Source organism: Ammospiza caudacuta, chromosome 3 (genome assembly GCF_027887145.1).
Source record: "Ammospiza caudacuta isolate bAmmCau1 chromosome 3, bAmmCau1.pri, whole genome shotgun sequence".
In the NCBI taxonomy this organism is placed as follows: Eukaryota; Metazoa; Chordata; class Aves; order Passeriformes; family Passerellidae; genus Ammospiza; species Ammospiza caudacuta.
Window position 1 is genome coordinate 21,533,647 of NC_080595.1, and position 22,413 is coordinate 21,556,059.

The window sequence follows — 22,413 nt, forward strand, 5'->3', positions numbered from 1 at the left end:
TAGTAAGCATTACATGCTGCTTTGACAAGGTCTGACAAACTACACTCAAGCAGGTGTGGTGGGCAGAAAAAAAGCTGGACAACAGCAACAGTCCAGTTTATTTCTTATTCCCTTAAATTTCTTTAGATTGCTAGCACTACAAGTGTTAGGTTTTAATTAGTGGTGTCTGTAGGGCACAGAAAACTCTCGTTACAGGCTAAAGAATCAGGCTCTAAACTGAGTGACAAGTTCCAAGGTAACTAAAACTGAGTTTGATTTTATAACTAAGAAACAATGATACTCTTAAACTATGTAAAACTAATTTAGGTTTTTCTGTAGATTTCAACCTCTTCCAGTCACTGGGACATACAAGCACTAACATCACTACTCCCAGCCAAATGTAAGTGGTTTGTTGCATGATATGAACCTTCTGCATGCCTCCAACATGTACACTAGGACAGGATTATCCAGGCTTTTCTTCCAGTGATTCATTACACACCAAGTACTTGATATCACATCAGCCCATGAAATCTATCTTCTGTGTCTCATAAATCCACATCACCAGCATAACCAAGCAATGAAATGGAGATTTGTCATTAAGATACTCAGAAATTATGACATGGTACCCGTTCCAGCTCTCAAATCCACGCTCCTGGAGTGATAAGACCAGCAAGTATTCCTATGATTACCCATAGCTATCATGTTACTAAACCCTGCTTAGTCTTACACAGATGCAACATCTGAAATCCAACATCTTGGTTACATGGTTTAGTTCAGTATTTACAAAATATTCATCTGGGAACTTCTCCAGATAGAACACTCAGAACACAATATTTAAATTTATGTTTCTGAGCCTTTTGAGTTGACTTAATCTGATACTTACTGTTGGAAGTAAGTCTAGAGCCTGTGCATTAACTACGCCTTTCTCCACAGTAGATTAACTCTGTGGGAAAAAGTTCAGTATTGCAAGGCACTTCATGTCCAATTTTACAAGTCCTGATTTCACATAAATCTGTCAGCTGCATAAACTGTAGTTTTGTTGTGATCACTGAAAAGTCAATAATGTTCACTGACTACTGTTTCCACCTGTATTCTCTGGTATGTAATGGTAAAGTCTATACAGTAACTGCCAGAAAGGCAGTTTAAAATGTTTTACCGCACTATGTATATAGAAATGCAACACAGGCAGTGTAAATGTTGTAGACCTCAAGGAGCTTTTCTTTAGATTTTGTTAGGATAAATAGTTAAAAATATTCCCCTAACAGGCTACCCTGCAGAGCTGGTCTGTCAAACAATTCTGAAAGAACACAGATACAGTTCTGCTGCTGCTTCAAAGTGTGCAGAAGCCTGCCAAGGCAGCAGAAGAATAAAGGTAAATGATGTACTCAGGAAATGTGCAATCTCAGTCTGCCCCTAATGTTATTGATCTCACAAGCCCTGGCTTCAGAAAAGGGAGAGTTTCTTTGTAATGCTTTATTTCTTGAGATGGTTTATAAGGAGAAATCAAGCACTAATGTCCTGGAACAAAATCTACATGAAGCATAATCCACCTTATGAGTTATAGCAAAAAAACATTCTGGACAACATCAGGTTTTACTACATGTAATGGCTTTATGAAATGTATAAATGTTATTGTTCTATAAAATACATTTTTCATTCCAAAAGGCAAATTATATTTCATATTTATTCAGGACTTTCTAGTGCTTTTAACTTACTTTTAAAAGAAAGACGCAGGATTGCCAAATTAAAGGTTTATTATAGTGTTTTTATTAACAAACTTTCATTGGAAAGTTCTGGGCGCATTAACATAGGAGGCACATTGGCTTCGATGTTTGGCATTTGACAGTCAACAGAATTGCACTTTACTGCAATTGCCTTGCCACAACAGTGTGAACTTTCATGGCAACCCTCGGAGCGAGCCTCTCTCCCTGACTTGGCCAGCAGGTGATTTTTATCATTTTTGTGTTCTGCTTTCAAAACTCTGTCATTCTGCAAAGAACACTGATCTATCTTGCTGTCAGCTTTCTTTTTCTGCTTTGCCAGAGAGGCTTTCTTGCTTTCCACCCTGTTTGCTTCTGTACCACCCTTTTCATCACACTTACCTGTCTGCTGACAGAATCCCTTTAGGTTATTTTGGATGCTGTTCTCACATTCAGAGCAACGCACTATTAGAGGTGCCGCGTTTCGGCAGAGGAACTGTGAGGAGCTCATCACCTTTGGAACAGTTCTTATGTTTTCTTCTGGGTTTTGATGAGCATGTGTATCAGTCCTGTTTATTCTCTGATGTGCCTGGAACTGTTGCACAGACTGGAGGAAAAAATTTTTAGGCAGAGAGTTTTGTGTCATCGTTCTTTTGAGCCTTCCCTGAAGGCAGCCGCAGTGCAGGATATGCTGGACTGGATGAACGTAACCCTCGGCAGCTTGCTGTAAAGCATTTATAGGAACTACAGAGCTTTGGATCTGCACAGTCCCTGGGGAGGGAGAACACTGGTAACAGAAGGTGTCACTTAACTGCTGACAGGAGTGTGGACTCCACTTCACTGTCACCTGCTTATACGTATCAGGACAGCTACACTGCCGGTTCTGAGAGAAAATTGGGCATATGGTGTGTTGGTCAATGGAGGTCTGGAGCATAGATGAATTAGCAATGTTTCTGATGCCTTTACTCACTTCACTATTATATGCTGGATGCACAGGCACAGATGAGTTTTGGGGCCTGCTGCTGAAAAGCTCTGAGCAGATATGAGTTTCTTCATATGTCACTTTCTCTGCAGGGTTACAGATTCCAGTTTGTGACGCCAGAGGTTCAAGCTCATAGTGCTCGTGCTCCATTTCTGGTTTTTGGCTTCTGGAGTCCATCTGGTACTTGCTAACAGGATGAGATTTGTTTTGACTTCTGCCCCCTTGGGCACCTGAAAAGGCCTGAGAGAAGGCATTACACCGCAGTTTTTTTGGTAGTGGGATCTGGCCACAAGTGCCCTGGGGCCCAAGGCATCGGCACATACACTGGAAAAAGAATGTTGCGAAAGCCCAACTAATGCACATTATAAGCATCATGAAAGTGCCAAGCTGAGTGTATGCCAACACTGTTGAGGGCATCATCATTGCCCCAGCTACAAATGTAGTCAAGGCAGCCATTGCAATAGCAGAACCCATACGGCTTAAAGAAAAAATTACCTTCCCCTCTCGGTCGGGGTCAGGGGCCAAGCGATAAGCCACTCCATAATGAACAGCAAAGTCCACTGACAAGCCAACAGCCACTGAGATTGTGACAGATTCCAACACATTCAGCTCCCACCCAAGAAGAACCAGAGAACCCACTGTGACAAAAATAGTTCCAGCTATTGAAATGATTGCATAAAGGCTTATGACTATGTTCCAAGTTGTAAGAAGCATTACGCTAAATGCAACGGCAACTGAAAGGCCCATGGCAATCAGAGTACCATCAGAAAGACTGTCCTGAAGATCATAAAATTCAAGGTTACTCACAAACCAGCCATTGCTAAGACCATCAGGAGCAGAACTAAGCTCACTTGAAATCCATGAGTCCACCTCTTTGTAGAACTGATGCATTTGCTCATAAGCCAGTGTGAAGAGGTAGGTGCTTTGGAATTCTAACACCACTGCCCTGATGGTATCATTAAGGTCAAAGCGAGGCCCTGGGGTTTTGCTATCTAAATGGTACCCTGTGCTTCTTTCTAGCTCCATTATAGCTCTCTTGATACATAATTCAAAAACTTCTTGTTTGTATGGAAAGGTCCAGTGGCTGCAGCAGGGGTAAAGAGATGGCTCATCACAGTCTTGATTCTCCATCCATTGCTTAAATGTTTCAATGAAGCAGCTTGTGAAGTCTTGTTCTTCTGTCTGATAAAAAAAGGTTTGATTTCTTAACTTTTGACAGAAACGTAAAATCCAAACCTGCGAAGCTGGGCTAGCAATATTAAAACTGGTATCTAGCTGCAGCTCTCCTTTGCTTTTAGGGTTTAAAGGGTCACCATTATCCTCAGGTGTGACACCCCAGATTACGGTAATCGGCATGTGGAGCTCTTCTCCGTGGTGGACACGTTCAAACATAAAAAGTTTTTTGTATTCGGCATCGTATCGTTCAAATGGGTGAGAAGACCTAAACACCTGAAACTCTGAGAGCTCCAATGATGGCAGTTTCATCTTTGGATTTATACACACGATATATGCTCCACCAATTGTTAAGGCAAGGAACCAGAAAAGCCAAATATACCGAAATTTGATAACAATGCATGGCAAAACTTTCTCAAAAAATATCCTGGATGCTTCTGAGACTGCAAAAATAATCTTGTGGAACATTTGGCACAACACTGTCCAGCAGTTTTTGTTGTTGCATACCCTCCGCTGAGGTTTCTTAAAGCAACTGAAAATAGTGACAAGGTATCGTTCATGTAATACAACTACAGCAGGCAGCCACGTAACCATCAAAACATAATTAACCAGAATGGCAGTGCCAGCATAAACACCAAAACACCTGATTGCTGTAATATTGCTGACATAATTAGCATAGAAGGCAGCAGCAGTTGTAAAACTTGTGACAAACATGGAAAGAGCAGCGTGTTGCAATGTGATGCTCACTGTCTCAGAGGTGCCAGCATGAGGTTTATCAAACTTTGTGTAGTTCCAAACATCACATAAGACAAAAGCATCATCTGCTCCAATCCCAACGAGGATAATCAATGCCGTGAGATTCATGAATGGGAAGAACTCAAAATTAAACACTACCCGATAGAGAAAATAAGAAATAATCAAGGAACTAATTATTGCAAACATAGTCATTAGTGTGATAAACATGGACTTGGTGTACACACACATAACTAACAGGACAATTACAATGGCTATGGCAGGATACACAGTATCCATCAACAGATAATCTTGAAACAATCTATGTTTTATTCCGAACTCAATCCCTGTGATGGTTGTTACACCATCAGAAGCATTCCAGTTCTCAAAGTTATCTAGGTAAATACTCATCATGCTTTCCCCTTTCTCAGTGGGAGAGAAGAGCATGCTGTATTTTAAAGCTGGTAATACATAGTCAGCTGTCTTTGGGCTTAGGAAATCCTTGTCCACTAGATAGTGAAGGATCTGGTAAACAGCATTGTACTTGGTACATTTTCGAGGCACGTTTGTACACTTGAGTTGGTCCTTCCTTTTGGCATTCATGTCCCAGCAGTCTGGCCCCAGGGTTCCATTGTAGTAGTATTTGGCACAAGTGCGAAGCAGCTTTAGGGTGTGAGAGACATCCCGTTCAACAATTTTCTGACATGATGACCTGTTGTTCAGAATAGCAATATAGTTGCCCAGTGTCCAGCTGGGACAGCATGAAGCAGCAGTGGCTCTCTGGCAGAGATCACCAAACTGGGAATGGGATCTGATCTGTATAAAGACAGGGAGACAAATCCAATTTAAAGTAACAGTCTGAAACATTCAGTAACCCAAAAAAAAAACCCAACCCAAAAAATTACTTTAAATTATGAAACTTCAGTTTATGTTAATATTTGGCGTTAACATATTAAATTCTTATTTCCACATACACTGCTTTTGATCAGTATCCTCTTACATGCAGCAGACTAAACCAGCCAGTATACAGACTTTTCACAGTGGCACAGAATTGGCAAAAGTGTTAAAGAGTATTATTTGAAGATCCACTGAAATGTTTTGTTTCTTTCCAGTCTGAGGACTGTTAACTCTCTTCTATTATCTCATGCTATACTCCTGAGAATACACAATCAGCCATACATCAGTGAAGTTTCATTCTGCTTGTAATCATATCCTGAAGTTCCTAGGAGAGGCAAGGACTTACCATCCTGAAAGGAAAGATGTGACAGTTTTACCATAACTTCCATCACCTGATCTCTCTTCTACAACCCTGATTTTATTAATCTCTTTCAGCTCTTGTACATCTGGCAGGCACTGTCCCCAAACAGCTCTGCCTGCCACCCAGGCACTGCATGTCCCTGAGTCATGCAGGTTTTCCAAAGCACAAGGTAATTCCACTGTCATGAAGCACCCCAAAACAACAGGTCACGCCTCTGAACACTGCACGCACAGTGCACGGCACATTCTGGTTAAAGATACTCCTCAAACAAGGGAGTCTTAATCCCTTATGGGGATATTTTTCTTTCACTTCCACAATACTCCAGATTTAGCTGAAGACAGTAAGAGCACGACTTAGCTAAATCACCTCAAGACACTTCTACACAAACTGAAAGTAACTATAAACCAGAAATGAAACTCTAACAAGGTTAGATCAGGGAAATTCTCTCAAGATGAAAAAACTCAGTCTTTGAAGAGCACAAGGAATAAAAGTCTCCAAAACCAGAACTTCTGTTATATGTGACAAAGTAGAATTAGCCCTTCAAATAGTTAAGATACATGTCAAAGTTATGTTTTGATCAAGTTACACTGAATATTACACATATTAATACAGTCACATAAATAAAGCCATGTTCTTCAGATTTTATAGGAGTGTATCCTGAAACAGTTGTCCATGTATGCTTTAAATTTAAGTGATCTGAAAGAAACCACTTAGCCTCTTTTTTCTTTTTTTTTTCTTCAGCAAAATTGCTCAGGCTTATTATTAGCAATCCTTCGTAATGCAGACCGAAAAATACACTTGGGAATTCTCTCAGCAGTTATAAAAGCTTTAATATGGACCAAATTTTGTCAACCAGTTTCTGAATAATAACAAATTGGCATTCCAAAAACCCAGGATAATTCAAATTTGATTGTTTCCAGATAAAAACTCTCACATATGCAAACTCAGGAAAAACTGAACAATCAACTAAATGAAAGGAAGCACTGGAATAGCATATCTGTGTTTTTCATGGCACATCTCCAGGTTAGTCCTATGAGGATGTAATAAGCAAACTGGGAGGAAAGGATTGATTGTCTTCTCTATGTATTCAGGTTCAAGATGGGACAATGACGTTTATACACTGTTCTACACTTGCTGCAGGCCATAAACATTCACTGGCAAAGTAACTGCTGGCAAAGATAAAGTAACATGAGGTGGTAGCTGGAAATTAGAAAGTAAAATACAAAATTTAGCTCCTGATAGTTCATTAAAATACTACGTTAAATGTTAATAGATTGTAGCATTGGGCTTTGTTGGTGATCCAAAGGAACTGGAAAGGTCATTCTGGTGTTTCCAGACCTGCTCTGTCACTGGCACCACTTCAATTTACTTTGGAACAAGTAAGGAAATGAAACTGCACAACCTGCAAACATCTGTGGGCAGATCTGCTCAAATGGCTCTCTGCAGTGACAGAGAATCACAAATCCACTGCTGTGGGGAAGCAGTCTTAAGACAGAATATATAGTCATTAAAGTTTATAAAATAACTGTTTATAGTTTATAGGGAAAACATTCTGCGATTAATGGGTGAAAAAAAAGCTCTTCTTATCCAAGAAGTAAAAAAAATAGAACACTTCCTATAACTATTTTGTATATAAAGTTTCCATGATGATTATACGACTTGCATATGCTGAACTGCTGCAGGGTAGAGCCCCTAAATGTCAGTAAAGCCTATAGTTAAAGTAGTTACAAGCAGATGGGAATACAATTAATACATAGAGGACATGCTGTTAGTCCCATACTAAAGCCAATATTAGTTGGTGCTGATATCCTGCTTATCATCAGAAAAATACATAAATTCAAAGGTTTGCACTTCCAGGAAGCAGTGCCTGATTTTCCTGTCTTTGAATACAGAAAGATTTTCCACTTAATTTAACAGAACTGTGGCCCTGAACAAGCATGAGGTCAAAACCAAAAATAACTACAGCCAGAAATGAGTCTGTAAGACCAGAAGGTCACCAAAGTCATAGATTTTTTTGTTATGACTGCAGTGCAAGTCAGCATCCTCTGCCTCCCTAGGGACTGGCTGCTAGCAGAACTTAGCATTTAAAGGTGGGACATAATCACAGCGCTTTGTGAGTTCTAAGAAGTGTCAGATGTACTTAAAAATTGCCAGAAAGTGTTCAAATAATTAAAAATGTTTTTCATAAGCAACAAGCATTTAAAAAGAAACTATGAAAAAAACTTCATCCCTTTCTGAGTTCTGAGTATCTAATTTTTAAAATAAATTTATATGCACAGACCAGCAAAAATACCAAAACCTAACCATACTCATTTTTCCATACCAACTAGCTAAAAATCAATGCTGCTACCATGATGCACTGTTGTTCTGCTCAGCCGAGGTGTTAAATTACTTTATTCCTAAGTAATTTACAAATAAAGATCTGCAAGGTCATTATTTACAACAAAATTTTTTATAAATATCTACACAGTTGTGGGTGTAGATGATGCATCAAAACATTTAATTTTCTGAAGTGCTCTTATTTCAAAGGAAGAGCTGGTTTTATGGGCCTTGTTTGTTGTAGTAAAGTAGTTTCATCCTTCCCTCAGAAGGTATAGCCGTTTTTGATATAATACATTTTTATCAAAGTGAGCAGATTGGGAGGAACAAAAGAAACAATTCTCGGTAGTAATGCAATCATTAGAGAGATTCTCTTCAGAGATAATTAACTATCTTCTGTTAAACAGAATAATGTTTTTTAATTCAGAGTGCATTGCTTTGCAACGATCTGCACTACCTGGGATTTACCTGCATCAGCTGCCTGTGCAACTGAACCTGTCTACAGTAAATGCACAGATTAGCATCTCCTCCCTCAATCAGCCTCAATTTTTACCCTTGTTAAAGGTTATTCTCCCCTGCATCTCCTGATTGAACTGGTGATGTGATGACTCCCTAGCTCAGCTCATTCAAAACTGAGCTGGGCTGCTTTAGATCCCGTACTCTTGCTCATCTGGCTCGTTCTGATTGCAAGAAAAAAGGGATAAAACCACATGAGCCATCCTGTCAGTGCAATCATCTCTGATGGGGAAATAAGGAACATTTAACAAGCATGTGAGGACAAAACTCACTTCCACCAAAGGACCCAACCAGGACAAAATGCCTGTGAGCAGACTGACAAGGGAGATTCATTATACAAAGTACCACTACAGATCAACATTTTAAGCCAGCAAATGATGGCTGTTGTAGAGAAAACAGTTTGGGAATTTGCTAAATTAATACAGTTGTCTAATAGGCAATGATCAATCCAATAATGAAAATATTTCCTATTAAATAAATGAGAAATATGAATTAAATTGTCTATGATTATTTTTGTTTTGGAGAAGAGCAAAGTAGAAATAATTTGTTCAGTATTAACAGATGAAAAACATATTGCTTCATTTCCATGCAAAGTCATCAGTATGTGAACCAAAAGTTCATTGTTACTCAGTTCAAAGGAGTTTGCTCCAGCAAGTGACAAGCTTACATTTTACAGATAAAATAAAGTTTAAATGAAAATTAGTATATCTAGCTATTTTACCTAAGTTCCTTTGCAGTCCATTTAACAGACTATTCTAAACTAACAAAAACAAATTTGAGTGATTCACTGGGTGTCAGAGAAAAAAGCATATATTACGAGATTATAGTTAGTTCACCTGGAGGTGAAAACACAAGAAAAATCAATTATTTGCTGGGACCCAAGAACAAAACTCCATAGAATAATATTTTATAAGGAAACACAAAGTAAAAGTTAAGATAATTCTTTCCTGAAGCAACCCTATTCTACCCAATTCTGGATGCTATTAGTAGAAAACTCAAAGAAATTCCCCAATATATAACCTGATCTACAAACTGAAAGTTGTTTTTTAACTGCATATACATACATATTCACTGATCATTTGACAGAAGTTGAAACACATAAAGTCTTCTCATATGCTACTGGATGGCAGTGGGCAGCAAACCAAAGTTTCAAATGTATGCTCTGTATTTGCAAGTGAAACAAATGCCAAATTGACTTACCCTCAAGTTGTCTACATTGCACATTGACTTAATTGCATTCAAATTCCATAAATTCTCTCCTTCTGTTGATGTAAATACCACTCGTGAATAGCGATCACCTGAAATTACAGAAGGGGGTTTTTACTGATTGTTTGGGTGGGCCTGGTATCAAAGGCTGAGGCAAAATCCCACCATTCAAATGGCACATGGGAAATCTTCATTAAGTCATGGGAATTCACCTCCTTTTCAATATGAGCTGTTTATCTGTAAGACTCACTCCACGTGAAAGTTTCCATTTCCTTAAGGTGCTTACAGTAAATATGGCATCTGCAATACCACACACCACTCAGAAGCTCTACAGACTTCTATTTAAGCAAACTATCTTCTGAAATATGACAAACAAAAACCAGAAGATCTAATCAGCAAACTATTAAATTCTTGGCACAGTATAATGGCAGTACACTGATAACAGTAATCAAAGGCTGATTTAGTATGTCATTTGGGAATATAAATAATAATTATAAAGCTGTTTCTACAAGAATGTTTTTGCTTTAGAAGCAAATGACTGCAATGGAAATTGTGATATCCTTGAGGCCATTTTCAAGAATTCTACAGTTTAGAAACATGGAGCTTAAATTACAAATTAAATCACATTTATCAGAAGACAGATTTAGGAAAGCAAATAATTACTTAGTGGCAATGAGATCTGTCTGCAGAGCTCACAAGGGAAACAAATACACAAACACAAATATACACATCTGCCTAACACAGTATGGTACTCTGGGTTAAGAAACATGATCACACTAATAAAGTATTCCAAAAACCCAAAAGGCTGAATTTTCCCCACTGCTGTGAAGCTGCAGAATTTTTGCCTTCCACAAGGCTGCAATGAAAAGACTCAGGGGCAGTGCTTCATGATCTCCAACAATGCTTTATGATCAAGGGAACTGAAATCTAGAGGTCCTGGAGCAGACAAAGAAAGATACCAGGAATGACAAAAGTGTGTCAAGAGGAAATCAACTGTTTTCTTTACATAATGGACTGGCAAATTTTCCGAGACAAATGCAATTCCTTCATGACTGTCACAAACTGAGACTACGCAGAAACAGCAGAGGAAAGGAAGAGAGTGAGACTGTGCAGAACAGCAGCCTGGATAAGAGGAGTCAATTCTGCTTCAAGAATGCTCAGCAGAGTACCAAGTACATTTTCTGTCCCTCACTCATGATATGCTAATTTGGTTCTGTTCACAGGAGCAGAAATGATGACTTTGCTCCCATCCTCTCACTTAGACGTAAGACTATACTGCAATTGAAAAAAAAAGAATAAATCTGTTCTTCACCCCAGTTTTCCCTGGTCATTGCTCTCTTAGACCAAGTAATCTACACAAATAATTTCACCATTGTGTTTCTGTGCTCAGTTATCAGTCCTCACATGTGGAAGTAGCCACAAAAGAGCTCAGGTCCTTCTATGAATAGAGGCATGATCTACATCTCTCTGCCAGACCAGGACTTATCAAAGTTCTGCAGTGTGCCTTGTAAAAAGTCAAAAGACTTTGTCTTTTTTGTCCTCTAGTTTAACTTAGTCAGCTTCATAGCCTACAGTGCTTTAAGGTGGGGACATTTTATTTTTATTTCTGTTTCTTTGAGGGGGATGTTTTCTTCATTGGGTTTTTTTGTGCCAATTTTTTTTTCCATACATAAACCCCTACATTCTGTCCAAAATATAATTGGTGGATACACAGGAAAAGTATTTTGATTTTAGGTTTTTTAGAATTAAGTTAATGGCATGGACAAAACATAACTTCTTCCCAAATGTGAATTAAGAACTACATCTCTAGCCACACACAAAACACTGATTTTACAATGTTCAGTACTATCAAGAACTAATAAAATTCCTTACAGGAAATGGAAACACTTCAAGGAAGCACTTCAAGTAAATACAGTTTTTTCTGAGAAAGAGCCAGTAGAATAGAACCAATAAGGCAAATCTTTAAATAATTCTGAAAGCGACTTTGAAACATTTCGGTCCAATTTTACCAAGATTTCTGCATGGCGAAAGAAGGTATTTATTGTGTTTATATATTAAGTTTAAAAAATCTACCTAATATAGCATACAATATAGAGAAGAGTTCAGAAAACTCTGAACTGTCAGAAGTTTTTAGCTCTCCTTGTATCATTTCTCCACTTACTTGGAATATCACAGAAAAAGGTATCCTTGTGGAAGTTCCAGTCTGCTTGCCTCTTCTCTCTTTCATAGTGATCATCTGACCATCTGTCATCTTGATGACTAAACCAGAACAAAGGGTTTCACTTTACCTTAGCAAAGAAATCATTAAAAGAAGCACCATCCAAACAAGTCACAGAGTTTTAACAGCTCTTACACCTGAGAAAACATATTTTTAGCAATGTGATTTTGGGATACAAAACCAGAAACAATAATTTTTTTTTTCTTTAAATTAAGAGACTTCAAATGAAAGGACATTGAGTCCAGTACCAAAAATATCCATAGAGAAAAGTACAATTATATATTTTTTTTAAAAAAGCTTGCAGTGGGAAATATCTAGCCTGGTATGAAAGGCCTTAAATACAGTAGAATATTAGATTCTGTATTTATTGAAATCAGTGGCAGTATATATTTTAACTTCAGAGCGTACCAGTGAAAGCATGATATAGTACAAAACCACCAATAAGTACAAAACCACCAATAAAACAAAATTTACTTTTTTATTATAAAGTCTTACCTTTTAGCTTGCTCATCTGCATATTTGAAAGGGTAGTTTGCAAGTGTTGCTTTGTACCCTGTGTTTTTCACCATGTTGTTCCATGTGACCAGTTTCTGTCCTATGGCTGTCCCTCTGGGTTCAAAGCCCTAAGGGGAGAGAAGCACACAATTCCACTAATGCTTTTCATACTTCAGTTCAAACAGGAGAGTGGAAACACGATCAAAATGATGGATAGCTTTCACTATGAAGCATAATTACTCCAGGCATTTACTTTTAGAAGTAAAATGCTTTATGACAAAATAATGACTGATTGTTGAGAGTGACAAGGGATTAAGAATTCTTGCCCATCCTACTGCTCTCCCTGAGATGATTTAGTCCATCCAATGTTCAACACTTGGTTTTCAGAGGAAAGGCATTCTACAAAGTACTCTTCTGTATCTCAATTATCACTCTTAATTAAGAATAAGGCAAATATTTAAATAATTTTGAAAGTGACTTTGAAACAATTTTAACAACTTGGCTCTTTTCCAGAAATATTAATTACATATGGATTTGTACAGATACACATTCTACACTATAAATACCAATAACTTACAGGAACAGTTTATTTTTATTTGAGGATAATGATTAAATGCCTTATTTTCAATTAAAAAAATCCTGAAAGCTACTCATGCTTAAGACAACTCATAAAAAGTAAAAAATTAGTGCAATATTTAATAAATCTGATAAAAAGAACTTCTATCCTTTCAATATGACTATCACTATCCTCAGAAGGGACTTAGAATATCCTCTCCTTTAACAGATCCTGGCCTTCATTCTTTGAAACCTGATTTAGAACGTATGGTCTGTGCTGTACATCTAAAACTGGGATGAATTTATATTATTCAAGCTGAAGCAGTTCTCTTGAAGGACACATGATCTTAGCAAAATGCAGAGGGCATGGAAACTAGTGGGTAATATTCTTTGATGGCAACTGCAGCTTTGTATTATCATTTGCAGCTCCAATGTCAAGATTTCATACTGTATCAATTGCTGTACTTGCATTTGCTGTTTACTGATTCCAATGGAACATAGCAAACGAAAAATACTTATTTGACAGGACAACTGATGGGAATTGACTTACCAGCAGTGGATCAGAGAAATCTGGAAGATCTGGAACTAATATTCCCACGAGTGCACACACCACTATGAGCACAGTGCACATGCCCAGGACCACCACAGGCCAGTCGGCGATGAGCGCAGCGTAGCTATGGGAGAGGAGCAGGAAAGGTGCTACAGCAACAAAAGCTGCACACAGAACTCATCTATACTTCTCTCAAGAGCTTTTCAGATCAGACTATTATTTTTCCCCAGGATTTGGACAAAAAATGCAAGTTTATCCATGATTGCAAGCCACTAGAAAAAGACAATTTGTCAAAAATGTAGTGAGAGAAAATGTCACTATTTGGGATCTTTTCAAAACTTAAGCATTTTAAGAAAAATATCTAAGAAAGAAAAAGATCTGTTTTAAAGTAGAACCCAAAGAAAACACTTCCTCTATTTTAAAAATAGTCAAAAAAAAAATTCAAACCCTACATACTCGTGATTCATGAAATCTGTTATAGTTCAAACATGCAAGGGGTTGGCAAGATGATATATAAACTAACATTAAGTGTCTAGTCTTACAGCATAACATCCATCCTTGGATTTTAACACCTAGTTCATTCTAAATTTTATGAGTGGCAGAATTGTTATATGCAAACCTAATTTTCATTATTTTTGTAAAATATTTGTATTTTTGTTAATTCAAGAGAAATGTTCAGAAAATTAGGAGAAATCAATAAATCTTCATTTCTAAATGATTTTTCTTACAATAAAGAATTGAATTCATAGAGTTAATGTTTCAAAAGCAACACTGTTTAATACTGGGAGCAAAGAGAGTATATGAAGTCCCATAAAGGCATTAGAAAAGTAATTACAGGCTATGAATCCTTCTATACAAATGGTCTCTGTAAACATTAAATATTGATCAAGATCTTCACTCATATTTCCTCCTCAACTTCAAGCAGCATAACATGAAAGTTTACTGCAGAGAGCTCCTTTACTTATTTCTATTATGGCTCTTTTTCAGTTTTAAGAGCAACTTGTTAATTAATGACAATACAATTATCAGCTTCACCGAAATTTTCTGTCCTGCTGCTAAGAAGGGAGGGATTGTTCATCTCCCCACTCCAGGTTCCCAGTGGGTTCCCAGAGCTCTGACTGCAAAATCAATGGCATATGCAAGCTTATTCCTGTTTTTCCGTAGCATGTGGAAATAGGCACCTCTAGGGGTCTAAGTACAGCTTTGAGGAGCAAAGAAATCCAAAGCACTGGGTGTTTCTCCATTTCCCATTAAGTAAACATGGAATAATTCTGACATGCTCACACAAGAAGCTAATTAGCAAAAGCCTGAAAAGTAGTCTGAAGTCAAAATTTTCATTAAAGTCAATCACAAAGGGGCAGCTTGCCAAATGAGCAATTGTACAAAGCAGAAGGGAAGTAAATGACCTAACAGAATTTTCCTATTTATAGGACTAAATGTGTGGAGAGATTTATTAATAATTGGTTAGCTGAGAAAGGCCATACTGACATAATGCCGCTGGTTAAGCTGAAGGAAGAAAGTCAGCAGTCAGCAAGCTGAAACGAAAGGTCAGCAGTGACCTTGCTGCAACATGAGGAGAGGGAGTAGAGATTATTCCTGAATATATCCTGAGAATATGTGAAAAGTATCAAAAGTAGAACCATAGGAATGCAGAAGTAGGCGTAGGTGCTGATATGTAACTGACCAATCCTGAGCTCAACTTTTGCAATATGTATGAAGCTCATTATTAACTGTATTTAACCCGCCGTACTGATCAATAAAATTGGGCCTGTGATGATCAAACTGATGTCTGGGTCTCCTTCCGTCAACATAAATGTTTTTCTAAACTCCAAGCTAGACTGACTAATTATTACAGATATTTGCTCTGAAGTCATAAAAGTTATACCCAAAAGATTTATTTTCCTATTTATTACTAGTGCCAGATTTACCACTTTGACATGTTGTCTCTACAGTTCCATTCTCAGCTGAGTACTCTTAAATTGGGTAAATTCTTTCAGCTGTAAAAGAAACTCTGTCGTAAGTGTTTAATGTGATAATAAGCCACATACAGAAAACAGTGAAGTACTTGTTTACACGTGCAAGTTTCTCTTGTTTCTTTTACCACACACTGAAATAAAGATAAGCAGAGCTGACCTGGGCTGACAAGAGGACTGACCACTCTATTTTTAATTTTACCTGTCTGAGCATTATTTATGCTGCTGAGGGCTCCAGCTCCAACCAACCAAGTTGCCTAAAATCAGCCTCAACCCCAACCCACTGTACATGGCTAAAGAAATGGTGGGTTTTGAATTTTTTTATTCATTAAAAAGCTATAACATGAGTTTAATTACTTTTTTTTTACTCTGTGAGGAGGAAGGCACCACCCTGACAGATTGGGCATAAACGGCCACTTGCCTGAAAATGCTTAAATCAATTCCTCAGTGGAGTAATCACATTGAGAAAGGATATCTTTAGTGCTAAGAACATTCTCTAGTACTTTTCTAAATCAGGATATAACCTCCTCCTTTTGGATGCCTAATTAAAACTATTTTTTGTTCGTGCAAAGACCTAGACATACAGCCACACTTACACCTTCTTGGTTTTGTTTCATCCAAAATATTCCAGCACTGAATGTTGAACTCATGTAAGTTTGACACTGAGTGAAATACCATTTTTATGCCATTTTTCACTGTTTTCAGTCTGTTAGAATGGTACTAATTTGACCTAGCTATGTACCATTAAAATGTAGCTTTCAATAATTTATTTCTTCCTGATGTTTTTCACACACCTAAAAAAGGTTTGATTTGTTTTTAGTTTTGTTTTTTTTTTTTTTTAATTCATGCTCTAAGTAACTCAAAATGCTTAGGAGATACAGTAATTCAATCTATATTTAGCACTACTAAAAGCACCACTGTTATAAAGCAATTTGTCTAAAGGTGATCCAAGACCTCAAATGTTTTCTTTGAAAGGAGAAGGTAAAAAAGAGAATGTTTAGGTTCTTTTCCCATTTTAAGCATAATATGTGGATAGTGAAAAACTTTTCAATTCAGCTCCTATATACAGATGTTCTCAGGTTCAACCACTCCTCAGGTTTGTACAGAGACAGAAATGCACCATATATAGTTTTTGTATTGTAAAAAGGTCACTATTAACAATAGATATTTGTATGACCCAAATCATATCAACACACAGATTTCTGTAACTCAAATACTTATATGACATTTAACAAACAGGCTTGCTCTTTACTGAAAGCAAATCCTAAAGACGGACAATTGTCCATCTTTGTGGACAACAGTGTTTTTAATAAATAAACTCCAACAATTGTGTTTTTAATTCTTTTCACTTGAGATGGTTTCTAGTTGCCATTCTGATGCACTGACAGTTTTAGATACAATGGTTTGTTATTTTCTCTGACCCTGCCATTCTACAGAGCCTATAGAATCCAAACCCAGTGTTCTAGATTGCATGGGGGTTCAGAAGAATTAAAAACTACTATGACAAAATTTTCAGAACTTGTCTGTCAGGTTTGTTTATCACTATTGATGATACAACAAAGCCACTTCTCAGAGCAACCCTTAACCAAAAAAGTACTGAGGCATGGAGTATCCAGGCACATATTGTAATAAAAATGCATAAAATAGTTGAAAACAAGAAGCATTGAAATCTGGATAGATTTTAAAATTATGACCTAGTACTAATGAGGAGACTGCTTTTCTGTCTGTAAATGGAGCCTAAATTTGGATATCCTGCATGTTCTATCCCCTTCCTGATCCTGTAGAATTCACAGATGTGTTTTTAGGGATGTAAAAGAACGTGGCCCTGGCTCCTTGTTTCAGAGTTTATTTAGGGACCCATTGCAAACCTCTTCTTCTAAATGTGGTTTGACCTTGTTGATAGTATCTGGTTTCCCACGGCAGTTGCAGAAGTTTACTACCAATTGCCTAAAGAAATACTTTGAAGTCTGATTTAACTTGAATGCTTATATTTTTTCTTTGAATATTCCTTATTCTTCCTTTGTATGGGGTATAACAGTTTTGCCAGCACCTCATCTACCACCTTTGTAATTCCACAAACTGCAGCTGTGACAGCACTGAACCTTACCTTTTTGGTAACTTCAATGGTCTGGCTGGCCTGAAAGAAAAGAAAAAAGAGAGTAATTGAGAATGCATGAAATATGCATGCACACACCAATTAGTTTAATTATTCTCATATGTAAGAAAATAAATTACAAAAATCAGATATTTTAGGCTATGAATTATTTTGAAAGGCCTACAATCATATTCAATTGAGCCTTTGCAAACAAGTAGTTCAGAGAACAATTACAGCTACAGGCAGCTGGGTTTTCAAAAATGGAATTTATGCAGCTGATTTTTGGGATCACTATTCCTGAGGCTTTTCCAGTTTTCAACAAAAGACCAAATACACTAATATGATAAAAATTCAATACTGTTGAAAATCATAACAAAGTTTGCATATGATGGAAACAGACAATCATCAACAAGACCATGTTCTGAGTGTAATTCAGAAAACTTCATAGTTGTCCTTTGTAATTTCATTACAAAAAATTATTTTGGCCATAAATTCTGTCTTGCCATAATACAGGAAGTAGAATGCCATAGGATACCTCTATAAAATATTTTTATCCAAGTTTTTGTTACTTCTTAAATGTCTAATATAAAGTATATTATTTTGACAAGGAGGTAGCAAACCCAAGTGAAAATTATTCTTATCTAACACTGTTCAGCATGTACTTCAATTTCTTAGCTACTGGACCAGTAAGATTCACATAAATTTCACTTTAAAAAAATCTTCATAAACAATCTGCAAGTCATTTCAAGAACGTGACATAAAATCCCTCCAAAGCTGTAACCATGTAAAAGCTTCAGTTAAGTTATGGATTTGTTTTACCACCAAAGACATATTTAATATTACTTCTTTTAAAAAGTATGGAAAGCACTGAGTTAAGAAGCAGGTACCTGCATAATATAGATCACTTAGTAACATCACAATGAGGTTGCCAAAAGCATAGATTTGCATGCTTTCACACACAGATAAACAGGTCATGCTCCTCAGAGATTTTCAGGAAAACTTAATCGAGTAAATAGAAATGAAATTTGCTGTTCTTCAAAGTAGTAAGAGTTGTTTACTCCTACACAAGATTAAGATTTGCTCCTTTCAGCCACAAGAAAATTGGAGAAAAGCAGATTCACCATTCTCTAGTTGCAGAGTAACTCACAGATTAATGAAAGGTATAGACAAAGATTCTCAGTTGAATGCAGACACAAAAGATTAAATTTATGAAGTGCCACCAACCTTCAGACTAGGTGCAGAAATCTGACTTCCAGAGGTACAGAACATACCCAATTTTCCAACTGATGCTCAAAGCTGCTGGTACCACTACAACAGACTGACCAGCTTCCAGAATGTAGAGAAACTCAACTAAACTGAGTTCTGAAATTACTTTGAACAGTAAATTACCCAAGGCTGAAAAGAAGCTGTGGCAGGCTTGGGGGACTGCTTACTGTTTGATCTACAGCCTCAACCACAAAATCAACTTTTCCCAACTCAGGCTAAACTGGAGGATCAGAAACCAGGTACTGAAGTCAGAACTCACTCAACTTGAATCTGAAGTGAACAGTAACAGGACTCTGGATGAAGAGAAATGCTTAAACAGACACTTCTTTTTATGAACTTGCACCAAGGCAGAGCACACGCTGAATGTGCCTTCAAGACTGTATGGAAAAGGGGGCAAAGTCACAGTGTTGGGAATAACAATTTTTTAAACTGCAGCATAATCTCCTGGGTTTGATGAGAGAAAAATATAAGCAGACATACTTACTGTTAGTAAGGTAATTCAAACACTAATTCCTATCTTTCTTTTGTAAAGATCTGAATTTCCATATATATCCAGCCATTTGTTTTTGTCTGTGCCATAATAGGCTCTGCCACGAGTAATAATATCAGGCAACACTTTGGCACAAGCAGAGCCATCCAACAACAATGATTAGTACAGGCTTTGTATTTATGCTGACCTCTATAAAAGCTTCTACGACAATTCCAGTTTATATCAGCAGATTAAATTGTTTTCTTCTGCATGGGGGCTACTTTAAAATTAAATCTGTCTAATTTGGTTTACACAAAGTGGGTAAAAATACCAACACAGTCATTCCTCATCCTCCCCTGGTCTCATCAAAACCAAACTACATTTCCCTCTGTTTCCAGCACCTGCAAAATATATTCAGTGCTGAACAAATGATGATGATTAAGTTCTTCAAAGCTAGGCAGGGTTAAAGGTCACACCTGCTATCAAACTGTTTTGCTTTGAAAAGCATACACTGAAAAAACCTGGGTACACCCAGGTAAATTCCAGCAGTGTAACCAATCCCTTGCAGCTGTTGTGATGACTTTATTATACTGGTCAATAGGAGAAGTTATCCCTGAAAACTATGCCCCAAAATTCTTTAGTTATGCTCTAAAATACAGAAATGCATGGCAAAACCAGATCTTTCCCACTTAATGAATGTTGCTGTATCTAATTTTTGAAGTATTATATTTTCATTGAGCCAGTTTAAACAACACTATCAGCCTCCAAAAAAAAGTGTGGACAAAGAGAGTCCTCATCAGTTTTCATGAGAAAGAAGTCTTGAATTCCACTCTTTTGCTGGGACAAAAGCCAAGTTGATCTGTGTATTAAATTACCTTTGTACTTAGTTCTCACAAGTCTGATAGCAGAAAGTGACAATCACAGTTGGTGGTGACAAGACCAGCACAAGGAAGTTACTGCACAAACTGCAGTCACTGATAAAATCTAATAAACACTCTGCAACAAGAGGGGAAAAGGGCAAGAGGAAGAAAAGGACAGGCTCTGTTCTAGCACCATTTACTGCGAGTGTCAGCCACTGCTCAACACATACTTTGCTTCTGTTCTTTCCTAGTGGCAAGTTTTGTCTGAACATCACACAATTAAGAAATACATAAAGAAAAGATAAATTGATTGGTTGAAACTCCCAGATGTTTCTCAGTATGAAATGTATTTTGGATGCCCAGCATCCTACTGTGTAACATGCTGAAAGGGAGGAATTGTGTCTTTAAAAAGGGCTGCTGTAATATTAGTAAGTTTATTCTAGGAAATAACTGAGTATCAGGAGGATTCATCAGCTTTGGACTGGACTACTACAGCTCCAATTATTCACCTTTCCAGCCTAAATAAGCACTTAACCTCAGGGTTTCTACTGGTATTTTGAACAGTGATGTAGTAGAAATAATTTGTTTCTTTGTGAACAAACCTACTCGAATAGGGGCAGTTCACAGGTATAAAAAATATGATTGCTTTGCATAGTTTTCAATCTGAGAAAGATAATGACCAATGCTTGAGCTTCCTGCAGGGGAACATGCTGTGCCACGAGGCAACATCCTGACTTTGAGTTCCCAGGGAAGCCAAAGCTTCCTTTTGATTACAGCACTGAATGAGTTCTCATGGAAGTTAATAGGGTACATCAGAGAGAAGAGCGTGGTCCTGATTTCAATTATCACACTGGAAAACAAGCTTTTGGAAATTCTATTATTAAATCTAGTTAATAACCTTCATGTCACCTGGACATCGCATGGCACAAGGCAATATTTCAAAACATGTTCCACAGCATGGGACTTAATAATAACACTATGGCTGATTTACTTCATATGCAGCGTGCTTCATTAATCTAATGCATTTCAGGGAAATACAAACCTGAATGTGTCAGAAGACAACAAAAGTATCTAGATAGTCCAAGGCATTCTTTTTCAGGCTTTCTTCACAAATCTCGGTTGTGAGAAAGGTATCAACGTAAGCAACCCCTTGGCCTCACACCCCAAAGAATTAATGCTTGCTGCTTCCTTAGTGGGTGCAAGAAACCCTGCAGAAGGTAGCCATGAAATAGAAAATTAGGAAAACAGGCTGTGTTTTGAAGCATACTTTGAAGAGTTTTCTAGCTGTTGTGAAGCACCCATCATTTCAAAGAAGCGTTAAAAAGGCAGCTATCAATAACCTAAGAGGTTGAAAGAGAAATGAATATGATTTTAAATAGGAACATTCCTGCTTACACTGACAGTAATGTCACCTGGAGTCATTTTTTGAGTCAGTTAAAAAGCATCAACACATTCCAAATCATAACTTTGTACTAACTTACCCAAACATTACCTTCCTAAAATTCCTATCACAATTCTGGATATTGCCCTGGCTAAACACTCGATTTCTAATTCATGCCATTTCACTTAGCTGCAATTAATTTCTATTTCACCATGAGCAGATGTAGAGACTGGAACTTGGATATAGAAAGACTTTTCCTCCTTTTTTCCTTGGAGAAACAATAAGCCTAAACAAGAAGTTAGACTTCAAGCTGAAATTAATGCCTACCAGCCTGACATGGGGCAGCACAAAGGCACTGCCTGTGATTGTTGTGCCTTATTTTTAGGTGTAAGGAAACAACAAACAGCATTGGATAAATGTGAGACTGTCAGTGTGGGTGCTTCTCCTCTGTTTCATTCTGGGAGACAAGAACTAAGGGAAGCAGAGGCTGCTCCCCCAGCAATGATATCCAGCATTGTCATTTTGGTGCTGAGCTGCAAAAAATTTTGAAAATAAATGCACAGCTTACTGATATTTATCATAAAATTATTTACTCAATACAGAATCACAGAATATCCCCAGATGGAAGGAATCCATTAGGATCACTGAAGTCCAACTCCTGTCCCTACACAGGGCAACAAATTCAT

The 22,413-nt window shown here is 37.4% G+C and overlaps 1 protein-coding gene across 2 annotated transcripts in view; it reads right to left on the minus strand.

Annotated features, from left to right (window-relative positions):
- Positions 1-1,695: 1,695 nt before the first annotated feature.
- DISP1 (dispatched RND transporter family member 1) overlaps positions 1,696-22,413 on the minus strand; it is an 89,967-nt gene continuing 69,249 nt past the window's right edge. For both annotated transcript variants that reach the window (XM_058802205.1, XM_058802206.1), the window contains 6 exons: positions 17,764-17,793; positions 13,684-13,807; positions 12,579-12,706; positions 12,027-12,124; positions 9,860-9,957; positions 1,696-5,382 (listed from right to left, as the gene is read on the minus strand). In XM_058802205.1, the coding sequence (XP_058658188.1) occupies positions 1,735-5,382; positions 9,860-9,957; positions 12,027-12,124; positions 12,579-12,706; positions 13,684-13,807; positions 17,764-17,793 (4,126 nt within the window). In that variant the 3' untranslated portion in view covers positions 1,696-1,734. The remainder of the gene's footprint in view (positions 5,383-9,859; positions 9,958-12,026; positions 12,125-12,578; positions 12,707-13,683; positions 13,808-17,763; positions 17,794-22,413) is intronic.